This window comes from Camelus bactrianus, chromosome 5 (genome assembly GCF_048773025.1).
Source record: "Camelus bactrianus isolate YW-2024 breed Bactrian camel chromosome 5, ASM4877302v1, whole genome shotgun sequence".
In the NCBI taxonomy this organism is placed as follows: domain Eukaryota; kingdom Metazoa; phylum Chordata; class Mammalia; order Artiodactyla; family Camelidae; genus Camelus; species Camelus bactrianus.
Genome location: NC_133543.1, coordinates 88,447,157 through 88,460,998, shown reverse-complemented (window position 1 = coordinate 88,460,998; position 13,842 = coordinate 88,447,157). Strand labels below are relative to the sequence as shown.

The 13,842-nt window shown below is 42.9% G+C and overlaps 1 protein-coding gene across 3 annotated transcripts in view; it reads right to left on the bottom strand.

Moving 5' to 3' along the window:
- TTLL4 (tubulin tyrosine ligase like 4) overlaps positions 1–13,233 on the bottom strand; it is a 33,784-nt gene extending 20,551 nt beyond the window's left edge. The window contains exons 1-4 of one of the 3 annotated variants that reach the window (XM_074364302.1): positions 12,855–13,233; positions 2,038–3,616; positions 1,037–1,146; positions 620–683 (exon numbers count right to left, since the gene is read on the bottom strand). In XM_074364302.1, the coding sequence (XP_074220403.1) occupies positions 620–683; positions 1,037–1,146; positions 2,038–3,518 (1,655 nt within the window). In that variant the 5' untranslated portion in view covers positions 3,519–3,616; positions 12,855–13,233. The remainder of the gene's footprint in view (positions 1–619; positions 684–1,036; positions 1,147–2,037; positions 3,617–12,854) is intronic. The other 2 variants (XM_010948783.3, XM_045512060.2) reach the window with 2 other exon arrangements.
- Positions 13,234–13,842: the final 609 nt, after the last annotated feature.

The following is a 13,842-nucleotide window of genomic DNA, read 5'->3' as shown; positions in this document are numbered from 1 at the left end:
TGACTTTTTGGTTTCCTAGTTAGAGTTTCTAGTTAGATTCCACTCAGATTTCATCAAGGGCAGTCAATAAAATAATCTAGATTAAAGCTAGAGAATTTTTTATTAAATTTCTTATTAGTAAGGTCAATTTCAGAATATAAAACTGAGAGTGAAAGAGCACTGCAGAAAGCCCCAATGAGTGATATAGCTACCTCAGAACTGTTTCGGGCAGTGGGATACATCTATAGTGAAGGTGGCATCTACATCCATGTGGGCAGCCTAACTAAGAATCTACCTCAAACGTTATGTCTCTTCCTTAATTAGTTATTAATTTTCCAAACACTTCTTTAGATTACTTGAATTTTACTTGAACAATTTCTTGGAGACTAAAGACCAAATTGCAGCCTAAGGAACATAGTACTATTTTTAAGCCCAACTGATGCAATATGCTTCTGGTCCCTTCCATTGCTCCCTGTTTGAAAACTAAAGTCCTAAATGTAAAAATCTGGTAAAAAGAAAAAATGAGTTAGGGTTAATAGGGCCATTGATTAATGACTTGGGTGATTAATCCCTTTATATAATCTTAAAGAGACAGAAAATAGGCATCTACCAACAATCCACACAGCCAACCAGCACTCACCGAGAGATCACTGCTACTGACTCGCTGCGGGAGACAGCACTGAATGAGGAGCACTCTGAGTCTGCTGGGGAAGAAGAGCAGAGAAGTTCCCGCTGGGAGAGGCTGCCATGAAAACTCACCAAGCCCAGGCAGCTCCTCCCCAGACACCTTGGCTCAGCCTTCTTGCAGAACCACAAATATCCACTGCTGCCTCGCACGGCCTTCCCTGAGCACAACAGCAGCACGGAGAAGGCAAGACTGGTGGATGGAGAAGTAGAGAACAAAGTCCCCCAAAAGCCACTACTGCCCAGAGACCCCCAAGCTGAATGATAAATGTAGGTGACAGAGTGAGTCAAGGATCTGGTACACAATTGTTAGCCCCCTTTCCCAGCAGTGGTGACCAATTCTGGGTTGGAGGTGAGAGGGTCCCCTACTCACCCTCCTCCTCTTCATTCTCATCATGGCTACAGCAGTCTTCCAACCCATCTATTAGCTCTTCTTCCAGATCTTCAGCTTCAACCTGGTCTAGCTGGAGGTCAGTAGCTGAACTATAAGAAAGAATCATGTCCCCAGCCCGGCCAACTCCATAAGAGAGGTCACAGTTAGATTCTCCTTCCTCATCATCTCCCACTGCTTGTCTCTTCCCCAGTCACCAATCTGCTGTCTTGTGCCGAGGCCTTACAACTCATTTCTCTTGCCCTCAGAATTTAGGTCTAGTCATGGTTCCTCAACCCTACATCCCCTATTCTGCAGAGAGGCACTATGCTTTCCATCTTTTTTGAAGTTCCTCATAGCATGTAAATACAAAATTGTGCATACAGAACACCATCAATAAATGTGTGAAAATAGACTTCAAAGGTCCCAAGACCTCTCTCTGGGAACTCAGAACAAGGCCCTAGTGGCCAAGGTTCCAGAGAAGTAACCAGGTGCAAGATAAGAGACCAAGGATGTATATGCCTTAACTCTGAAATGACTGTCAAACCACAAATGACTGAGAATCTGATTTGGTTTGGAATTAAGCAGAGAAACCACAGTCCCCAACACATGATATTTGGTATTCTTATTTTTCCCTGGTTATAACCTAAAACAGGAGTCAGAAAACACTTCCTCTAAAGAGCCAGATAATAAATATTTTCAGTGTTGAGGGCCATTCAGTCTATTGCAACTACTCAATCGTACCATTATAACAAGAAAGCAGCCATAGATAGTAGTAAATGAATGAGTATGGCTGCATTTCAATAAAACCTTATCTACAAAAGCAGGCAGAGGGTGGCATTTGGCCTGCAATGTGTAGTTTGCCAACCTCTGCCCTAAAGTGAAAACCAAAATTCTAGGGCAGTTAAAAAAACAAAACCAACCTTCAGGGACATAGGGTCAGTGTCACAAAATGTATATACATTCTACAGCTTTAAATGAACCAAAAACTTTCTCCAACTTACCCAATATCCCTAGCAGGTGAGTCCAGCTCCCTGGCTTCCTTAGGCCCTTCCCTCCCAAGTTTGCCCAGATGGATGGAAGAGAGACGGGTGGCCACCTCAGCTATACCAAGGGACTGAGGAGGAGAAGGCAGAACTGGGGTTTTATCTTCTCTAAGAGGTGGGGAGTCGACAGCAGATCCACAGGCAGGGCTGCAGCTGAGCCCATTGGTGTGTGAGGCAAGGAGGTGAATGCTGATGCGCTTGGTACAGAAGACTGTACTGTCCAACTCCAAGGTGTCCAAGGCTCCAGGGAGGACCCTACTGTCTGCCCCAGCGTCCTTCCGAAGGAGCTGCTGGCCTACCACAGGAGGCTTCCACCGTCTGTTCCTGTTGAGGAGATCCCACTGCAAACGGGGGCTCATGAAATAAGACTGTTCAAAATGATAGCTTTGCCTTGGCTTCTTCTCAAAGCCTCTTGCAGTCAACTTCCTCACAGCCTCAGTGAACTGAACCTCCTTAGTCAGAGCCTGGGGAACAGAATCACCATCCAGGCCATGTGGCTCTGCCCTCGTGGCTGCGTTACTCTGGCTGCAGTGGGAAGAGGCAACACTGGTGGTGGAAGTGTCTAAGGAGCTAGGGGTAGACAGGGTGCTCTGGGAAGAGGCCTCATCCAGGACAGCACCATGGCTCCTGGGTACCTTGTGCTCGACTGGCTGGAGGACACAATCTCCGGTGCCCCCCGAATGATGCCAGGAGACAAGCTGGATCTTGGGTGAGGATACTGGTTTCAGGCCCTCTGTGGCCTGTGATAAAGGCACTTTAGTGCTATTTGGCCGCATGAAGGAGTTGTTACTTAGCATGGGCTTGTAGGAAGAGGAAGAAGAGAAGAGAGGAGATGGGATCTTCCCTGAGATGGCAGAGGCCAGGCTCTTCCCTGGAGGATTTTCCCCAGCTGCTCCCAGTGAGAGGTATGGATCTGTGGATGAGGATGCCATGGGGGAGACCTTGGAAGAAGTGACCTTATTGGCAGTGAGTCTGACAGGGAGGCTCTTTTGAGGGAGAGAAAAAGGTCTTTTTTGTGACAGGCTTGAACGCAAGCACAAAGACTCCAGCTGCTGGTACGGTTGGTGCCCGTAGTTGGAGCGGCGATACAGCAGGGTATTGCTGAATAGGCCCGGGAGAGAGTGCAGGTGACAGGAGTTGCTGTGGCCTGCAATGACAGCTGTGGTCCCAGAGCTACATAAAGTGCTGGGGCAAAAGAAATAAGCTGGCTGTGGTGGGACACCCAAGAGCCCCAGGCCCAGCCCTGAGGAAAGTGTCCCCAAGTGCTTCTTCTCCAGCTTCCAGATTGGCTTCACCTGCTGATGAGCCTGAGCCCAGACTTTGCTCTCAGAGGGTTTCTCAGGTGGTGGGCTAGGCACTGTGCCTGAGGGACCACTCTGCTTAAAGCTGTTTCCCTGGTGGAGGCCAACACTGTAGTGCTCTGTTCCCGCTGAGGCCATGAGGGGTCCACATCACGGCCACATAGCCTCATGGCCCGGCTCAGGTAAGGTGCCATGCACCTCCAGCAGTAGCAGCTGCATCCTTGAAGTCCGTCGGCCTGAAGGGGAGAGAAACAATTGGGGATGTCTCAGTCCCAGGAGGACAGACACAAGGCTACAATGATTCCCCAGGCAAGCAAGAGTCCCACTTCAGCACTTCTTGGGCAACCAGTCCTGGTCATCATTTGGGGCCCTGGGAGAATAACACTAGAGTCATAGGGTGTTTTCAGTGGTCTTCCTGCTGCCCTCAAGCAATCAAAGCCAACTTCATCACGGACTGGGACACTGAGGTGCCACTATTGTGAATCTGCTCACATGTTCCCACCCTCTCACTCAGAGAGCTCTTCCCTCTCTCTCCAAAGAAAAATTTCCCTTTCTGTCTCATCCTCACGACTTTACATGAGTGGCTTCCTTCTCTCACCTGACACCAGTATGGCTAGGAATAAGGCAAGTCTGGGTGTGGCAGAGAAACCAGCCAATACCCTCCTCATCAATCAACACTTAATGGTCAAAGATTGTTTCAAAAGCAATCCCTGCTCCCTGACCAACTCTCAGCTGCCCCTGGTGTGGTCTGCTTTTCACAGTTAAGTGTGACAACTTCAGATAAGAGCAGAGATTTCTCCTGCTGACCTCTGGAGTTCAATCTGGAGCTAAGGCAGTAATTTTACCTCTTTAAGAGCCTTGCTATATAGGCTTAAATACCATCCAATGTGTTGGTGGGAAAGAGAACAAAATGGAACCAAACTCTAACATTATTTTTACTTAAACTGACTGTATTTCCGGCAGCCACAATGAGACAGGAGAGTTCAGGGAGTAGAATACAGAGTTGAGAAGGAGAGGAGAGAAACTTTCTTTATTCCAAATTCCAGTCTGATCTCAGGGAGGGAGAACCCATCTCTCACATTTCCTCATTCAATCTTTCCTCTAACGCAAAACCTCTGAACCAGCCTGTAGTTCTGGGTCCCAAATAGTTTATCATGGTCACTTACTTTCTAAATAAAATTCACAAAATATTCTGCAGTTATCACAATGGTAGGGAAAGGTGGGCCTACTTTCATGACAGTATCCAAGGGGGAAAAAACAAGACCCATCTATAAGAAGTCATTTATCTGGGATAATTCTGAATGGAATCCTAGCATCCTTATCAGGTGTTTTTAGAATGGCTAGAGAGAAGGAATTAGCAGTTTTTTTTTTTTTTTTTTTTTTGCTCAAGTTATATTTAAGACACAAACTTCAATGGGGAGAGGACTTTGTATTTTGATAGGTGAACAACAACCAAAGAAGATCCTCATTCCCGTCTACAGCTACAGGAACTGCTGGTGTCATCCACCACCAAAAAGCCTGCAGAAGGCACTGCCCCCTTTTCCTGCAAAGGTTGACCTACACTGTGCAGGGGACAGTTACACTCTGCACTTATGGAAGAGAAGCATACACAAAAGGAAGAGTCAAATCCTGCCAGTGATCTTAAAAGATCACACACATGAGTGTGTGTCATGTACACTCAACAAATTCAGTTTCAATTCACATTTCAGGAATCCACATATTTCCCCACCGATGCAACACAACAGACACACCAGAAACTTTGTGCAGAGTAGCTTCAAGAACATGAAGTAAACAGTATCACTCATAACAGTATCACATACAAATGCTCTAACCTGGTATCACTGTTTTTGGTTCAGAAGTAGTATCTGGTTTAACAAGGAAATCATGATTGCTAAAGTAACCTTCTTCCTCCTTACAGAGATTCCTGATGAAATCAAAACTCCATGTGATAGGGAAGCAGAGACCTAGCTAGAATATTCAGGCAGCCTGGGTCCCAGGCCCCCGACTGCTGCCACAGGTCTCACCTTTTCCTGCATGTTGCCCTCAATGGCATTGGCACTCACGTGCCAGAGAATGATCCCATCACCTTACGGGAATGCAGAGTGATAACCTTTAAAAAGCTCTCGAAGGGGAGAGAGTATAGCTCAAGTGATAGAGCACCTGCCTAGCATGCCTAAGGTCCTGGTTCAATCCCCTGTATTTTCTCTAAAAATAAACCTAATGACCTTCCCCTCCACCACCAAAATAAAATGAAATAATTAAAGTAATACAATAAATAGAATAGAATAGAATAGAAATAGAATAGGAATAGAATAGAATAGAATAGAATAGAATAGAATAGATAAAATAAAATATAAAATAAAATAAAATAAAATAAAATAAAATAAAATAAAATAAAAATGCTATTGATCTCTCTGAACTTATCTGAGCCACTCTTCACCCTCACCAGACATGTTCCCACCTGTGTTCCCAGGTCTTTATTGTTGCCTCTGAAATACTAAGTTCCCTCACTCAGAATTCAGCTAGTATCACCATCTCAAAGAGCCTGTCTACCCTAATACTGCACCACTCCTAATCATTCCATATCACATTACCTTGGACTAGTCTGTTTCATTCCTCCACTATCTAAAAGTATAGTATATTGACATTTCCTTTTATCTGACAAAAACAATGGAAGGATAAACAAGAACTGATTTTTTTTTAAAGGTTACCAATGGGGTATGAGATTTATCTGTGTATACCTTTTACTATCATTTTAATTTCTGAGATATATAAATTAATCACATGGTCAAAACCCATATTAATTATATTTTAAAATCAAAACTTCAACTATTTATGCATTCCTCTGCTGTCTAGCTTATCTTCCAGAATGAAAGCTCTTTAAAAACTAGGACCTTGTTCACACAGTGTATGCCCAGCCCTGGAAATGTAATCAGGGCTCATTAAATATTTGCTAAAAAACAAATACATCTACAGCAGGTACAACCAGCAAAGCCACAAGTTGAACCTTTTCAAATTAAACCTGTGCTCCCCTCGTATAAACATCTCCTTTTTTTGAAAATTCGAATATAGTTGGCATACAAGATCATGTTAGTTCCAGGTATATACTACATAGTGATTTGACATTTGCATACATCATGAAATTATCATGATAACTCTAGTAATCATCTGTCTCCATATAAAGTTATTACAATATTACTGACTACATTCCTTATGTTATATCTTACATTCCCATGACTTATTTATTTTATAACTGGAAGTTTGTACCTCTTAATCCCTTTCACTTATTTCACTCACCCTCACCTCCCCTCCCCTCTGGCAACCACCCATTTTTTTTCTCTGTAACTATGAGTCTGTTTTCATTTTGATTTTTGTTTTTTAGATTCCACATATAAGTGAGATCACAGGGCATTTGTTTTTCCCTGTCTGACTTATTTCACTTAGCATAATACCCTCTAGATCCACCCATGTTGTTGTAAATGGCAAGATTTCTTTTTTAATGGCTAAGTAATACTCCATTGTGTGTGGAGTGTGTATATACACACACACCCACCCACACACACACACACACCATATCTTCTTTATCCATTCATCTATCAATGGACACTTGGGTTGCTTCCATATCTTGGCTGCTATAAACAATGCTGCAGTGAACACTGGGGTGCTACCACCATCTCCTTGTTGCTACTTCTTTACTCAGTGCAGGAACTCTGCCACAGCCACACCCAACTGCTTCAACAGTGCATTTTCCTCCTGAGGTCCCCTCCAAAATCCTTCACAGCTCCTCTTATCCTCTCTCCCACATCAAACGAATCTGCTCTCACCATTTTAACTATTACATGCAGGAAGACAGTCACTTTTTAGACCTGCCTTCTCTCAAATTCCATGTCCTCATTGCCAACTATCTGCTCCACCTTTTCCACATGCATGTCCAACCACTTCAATCCAGCTTGCCAAATTAGCTCTGTACTCTCAACCTTCCAATTTCTTTCAGTAGGACGTTCTTTCTGTTACCTAATGAGAAAACTTAAGTCACTTCTGATTGCTTCCTCCAAAGCCAGACCAATCACAAACTTAAGAGATTCTTTCTTCATGGCAAGCTTCCTCCTTTCATTTCCATCATCTCAGGTCTGGGCCATTGCAAAAGCATCCAGAATGAAGTCTGTGTCTCCAGAGTCTACCCTTCCTAAGGTTCCTGTAGGAAACCTCCAGATTAAATTTGCTCAAATATTACTTGATCACGTTATTCCCTTTCCAAAAATTTTCCCTGAGTCCTCACTTAATATCACTGTTGCCATTTTTAGACAGCACTCAAAAGCTGTCCATCTCATTCTGCCTTCCACTCTTTGTGGGGTCATTTGCCTCAAGTTTCCTCCTTACGTGAGAGTGAATAACAAGCAGCCTATGCCAGGAAATCTATGGCTATTGTCTCAAACCATCAAGTCTCCAGGGGCCAGGTCCAGACCAACTTGGACAAGGTATCTATGTCTACAGAAAGTAATTATTCATTACACACAGACTGAATTACAGCAGTGTGTGTGGCTCTTGGGATCTGCATTTCCTCTTCCTCCTCTATCTAGGTGTTTCCCTAAGTCACCAGGGGAACTCAGGACATCAGAAACAGGTCAGAGTCTATGATTCACAAGACCTCTGATGAGATTACTTTAATTGCTCAATAGTTCTGTAAAAAGATAGAACTGATTTGTCTGGAATCAAAAAGAATGAGGAGGAGTGTAGGAATCAGACCCATTTTCTATTATGAGATAAATCCCAAACTACGTCTCCCTAAAGGAAGCTGGAGGAGCACAGAACTTCTTTAAAGCCCTATTGAAAAAAGTCATCATCCCAGCCCTAATGAGATGGAGGGTCAGTACCACAAGTTGAGAGAGGTAGCTCTTATAGAACACAGTGCAAAAGTAGTTAGCAAACCTGAGGAAAAATACAGCTGATAGCAGCTAGAGCTGAGAAGTAAATATGCAAATTACTGAAAAGTGAAAACAGCTGAAGCCTTCACATAATTAAGTGACTAGCTCTCACGAAGCCTTGACCTTCACCAGCTTCAGAAAGAAACCTCAGGTGAACTCTAAAGCAGTGGTCCTCAAAGTGTGGTCCACAGACCCTGAGGGAAACCTGAGGCCTTTTCAGGGGTTCCACTAGGTGAAACTATTTTCATAACAAAACTCAGATATGATTTGCCTTTTTTACTGGGCCAGCCTTTCCACTGATGGTACAAAAGCAATGGTGGGTCAAACTGCTGGTTCCTGAGCAGGAGTAGGGACAATGGCACCAAGTAAGACTCTTCACCACCACACACTTCTTCACTGCACAGGGAAAGACGAAATGCTAGCTTTATGAAAGAACATCCTTGTTGAGGCAGAAAAATTATATTCAATCTCAATCGTCAAGTACATCTTTTTAATATTCTCTGTGACAAAATGAGAAGTACATATAAAACAGAAAACAATGGTAGTCTTCCAAGTAAAGCACTCATGTGATTGTTTGAATTGCAAAATTTTTCTGTGGAACATCATGTTTACTTGAAAGAATGAGGAACATGCAGGTGATGGTTATTCAGACTTTGGTACTTGGCAGGCATTCTCTAGAAAATGAAACAGTAAGCCTGTCATTTCAAGGAAAACAACTGACAGTATTTGTTGCCAATGATAAAATTTGAGCTGCCAAGAGAAAATTAGAATTTTGGCAAAATTGTATCTGTCACCATGAGCTTGGCAGCTTCCCAATACTTAACTGTTTTTCTGATGACAGTGCGGTAATATTACTTTTTGACACTGCATAATAAAATGTGGCAACATTTGGAAATTCTATATAATTCAATGAACCAGTATTTTCCAAACACCTATCATACAATGTCACAGAATCATGCATGGGTAAAAGATCCAGTCAAAGTGAGAGAAAACCAATGGATTTTAATGTAACAAAGTATGAAATACTTTGTTACACTGTAGCACTGATAATATTTAGCACTGATAATATTTGTAGCACTGATAATATTTCAGATTCCACATTGCAGCCAACCTTCACAAAACCACCCCTTGTTAACTTCTGTGTAGCACCAAACAAGAATACCCACCATTATCTGAAAAGGCTATAGAAATACTCTTCCCTTTTCCAACTAATTATTTATGTGAGGCTGGATTTTCTTTATAATTCATCAAAAACAACATATTGAACCAACTGAATGCAGAAACAATATGCAATCCAGCTGTCTTCTATTACACCAGATATTAACAAGAGTTCATAAAGCCAACACCATTCTTCCCACTAATCTTTTTGAAACAGCATTTTTCATTTTAAAAAATGCTACTTACGTTTACTTATAATGAATTTATTATTTCTAAATGAATTAATGAACACTTCCATTCCCCACATTAAAAATATACTGACGGTATATACAGTGGACTATGACCCAGCCATAAAAAAGAATAAAATAATGCCACTTGCAGCAACATGGATGGACCTGGAGACCATCATTCTAAGTGAAGTAAGCCAGAAAGGGAAAGAAAAATACCATATGATATCACGTATATGTGGAATCTAAAAAAAAAAAAAAAAAAAAAAAAAGTATAAATGAACGTATTTAGAAAACAGAAACAGACTTCACAGACAGAAAACAAACCAGGGGGTAAAGGGGGTAGGAAGGGATAAACTGGGAGTTTGAGATTTGCAGATACTAACTACTACATATAAAATAGAATTTGTACTGTATAGCACAGGGAACTATATTCAGTATCTTGTAGTAATCTATAATGAAAAAGAATATGAAAAAGAATATGAAAAAGAATATATGCATGTACATATATGACTGAAACATTATGCTGTATACCAGAAATTGCTGTGCTCAGTCTTCTCACCTTGCCTGGCATATAGCAAGTGCTCAATAAATAGCAACTGCACTTATTAACATAAACTCTCCCAGAGCAACATCTTCTATCCCATGACCTCAATCATGTCCAACATTCTCAACTTTCTATCACCAGCTAGACCTACAGAACAAACCTCCAGGCCTTTCTACCTGGATGTGCTGCAGGAACCTCAACTCAGCATGCCCAAAGGGTGACTCCTTTATATTTCTCCTCAAAGCTGCCCTTCCTCCTAATATTTTTTCCTGCATCACCACCCACCTGATCACTAAAATCAGAAACCTAGGATCATTCCAGATGCTCCTTGTCCCACTCTCCCTACATCTACTTTGCCACCAAGTTTTGTCCACTTTGCAATTGTTAACATCTCTCTAAACCCTCTCTGTTCCCACTGCAGCTACACAAAGTCCTCATCATCTCTAGCCTGGTCTCTAGTTTTCTCATTGGCTCCCTGCCTCTAGTCAAACTTTTCTCATTGGCTCCCTGCCTCTAGTCAAACTTTTCTCATCAACCCACACACTGAAAATACAGTAATCTCAAACATATATTTCATGTTACTTTCCTACTAATTATCGTTCCATGGTTTTCCTGCAACATACTCTTCAAATGATTTTACTCATGTATGCCTCTAAGAATTTTTAAAACCATGTATTCCTTGCACATCTTAATGTTGAACTCTAAACTTCTTCACCACAAGTTTAAACAAGTTTATCCTTTTGTTAAGAAGAGGTTGAAAATACTAAACATTTTGTAGAAAGAACTAAGTTAAAGATTGGCTGTAATTGAAATAAACACTTCATGACTTGATTTGATAAAATAAATTTTAACTATCACATTGAATAACACACATCTAAACTAAAAGAAATCTCTTTTTAAAAGTTTTATGCAAGTTTTACCCAATATAGCTTGAAAAATCTGTGGTCCCAAAAACATTTTACTCATATTTAACTGTTGTGTTCTTCTGAATTCAGAATATCCCAACAAAGAACAAGCTTCACCCTAACAGTGTATGAGGCAGGGGAAGACCAGAAGCCTTCTGGATTTTCGAGGTTCCTTGGTCAATCACCAAAGGAGGCCTCCCTATAACTAGTATTTCCAAAATACTCCATTTCCCAACATGGTTTTTACATCTGGAACAATACAGTAGAGTAAAATTTGAGAGTGTGAGGAATATAACACTCCCCATCCTTTTTTTGTAAGATCAGTTTTAGAAGCGTTCATTCATTCGGAGGCTGAGGATCTGGGAATTGATTCTTCTAAAGCTGTATGTGCAGGTGTATCCCCTGGACGTGTCAGGCCCCTGAATACCCTGCTTGAAAACCACTGCTCTGGAAGATACAGTTCTAACTCTGTAGCAAAACATCCAAAGCCCTTTGTGATCTAACCCTTATTAATTTCTTTCTTCCTATTTGTCCCTGGATGGCTCCCTTCAAAGCAACTCAGATCTGTCAGACTGTTTTCAGTTCTTTTTTTCAGAACTTGATGTATCTTCACTAAAGCTACTTTGTACCTGGAATGTCCTCTCACCTCTTTATTCCCAGAAAACACTTGACAATTTCTCAAGGCTCCATTCCCAATCAATAAACACTGGTGACTTTATGGGCACCAAAAGGACGGTTTTTATGCAAATAGTGCCTCAGTATTTATCAGAAGAAACGAAGGATAAGATGAAACACTGTCCCTAAGGGCCTCAGCTACTTGTTGATTGGCTAAATCCACAGGGGATGAAGTTAAGATGTGATCTGAAGTCTATGAGAAAGCAGGGTTAACTCCACAAGGAAGGAAGGATTAAAAGATCTTCTAGATCCAGAATAGAAATCTGAAGACCACGGAATGGGAATAATATAGCTTTCCCAATAAATCTAGGTTAAATATCCTTCTAATCTTCTATCAGAACACACATCACACAATATGGCAAATGCTGTTTACTTGATTAAAATCTCCCTTAGGCTATAATGTCTGTGAAAACACACCTGCCTTGTTCACCACTGTATCCCCTTCAGTGCCTTCCATTGTGCCTTGGTTCATTTAATATTTGCCGATGTTTATTAAACACTGTTGAATGATTAAATGAACTAATAGATGAATGGATACATGAAGAGTTAAATTCCACTGCATCTCAGATTCTGTTTGAATCTCTACGGTTTAGGAAAGTATTTCTCTACATATACTGAAGATGGGGAAGTTAGAAAGTGGGTAGTCATGTTAAATTCAGCCATGAGGCCTGAGAGGAGCTTGGGCTCACGCCTAAGCCAGAATTTAAACTGCAGCGGGGCGGGAAAGAGGAGGCACGGAGGCCCAGGATGAGGGGATGCTGCAGGGTTCGGCCACCCAGAGGAGGGGCCGACTAAATTCACGGGGCGTGGCCGGGGGTGAGGGGTGAAAAGGATTCAGGAGAGGCGCGAAGTCCAGGCGAGGTAGGAGGCTGCGGCCCCCTCGCCTCCTAGGGGATGGAGAGGTGACTGGCGGAAGGCAGGGCCGGGGCAAGAGCGACCAGAGGGCTGGGGGCCGCTTGAAAGGACCCAGGCAGAGGGAGGGGTAGGAAAGTCAGGCCGGCAGAGGGTCGTTCCGCCGGCTCCGAGGCCACACTCACCCAGAAGACTCAGCTTAGCCCCGGCTGGGCGCCGGCTCCGCGTCGCTTCTTCCCTTGGCCTGCTGGGCGAGCCGGCGGCCTCAGGCGCCCCTAGCAACCACGCACCGCCACGCGACCCGCGCTCTCAGCCGCCGGCGCCGCTGCCGCCAGCCACGCACAGCGCGCGCCCCCAGCGGACGGACTGAGGGCCTGAAGGGGCGATAGCGGCGGGAGGGAGACCGGCGCGCGGAATCTCGGGGGTTGTCGAGCCTGGGAGGGCAGGCAGTCACCGGCCTCGCGCACGCGCAGTCGCTTCAATGACGGTGGAACCTACAGAGCGGGATTCTGGGAGATGTAGTCTCGCAATTAAAATCCTAAAAGGCTCCTCTCTGGCATTCCAGGACTGTCTATAGCCTGATTCCACGTAAGCCATATGGACTCTTTCTTTGGCCATACCTTAATTCGCTCCTCTAAAATTAAAGAGCTCAAGTTTTATTAAAGAATTTTCTTAAAGTTCTTTCCAGTAAAGTCCTTTGAGTTTGACTTCAGGAAAGGGGAGATTGCCAGATCCGCTATGTTTCCCTCAACCCACCTTCCTCTAACCCTAACACACCTGGCAGGCTACAATTACAACCACCTGATTTCTGGGCTTCAAGTGGGAATTTTTAGAAACAATGACTCAATTATTTCCCCAGACAAGATAGATAGTGCCCCCTCAGCCTCAGATGTCCCTACACCTAATGGATTTGGAGATCTAAAGAGAGCTGGAGGATGAAAAAAGCTTTTCTAAACAGTTGGCTACAGAAATGAAAGGGACAATAAAAGATGAAACTAACTTAAAGAAAACAATCTTGACCAGAGCAAGGATGCTTACTAAATAATTGATTTAGGCAACAGTCATTAATGGATGTTAAAATCATTAGAGGACTGATGAGAGAATTTTACACTGAAAGGATGTTTGCCATCACTTGTATATTTTACTCAATTTTAGATCATGAAATGTGGGATA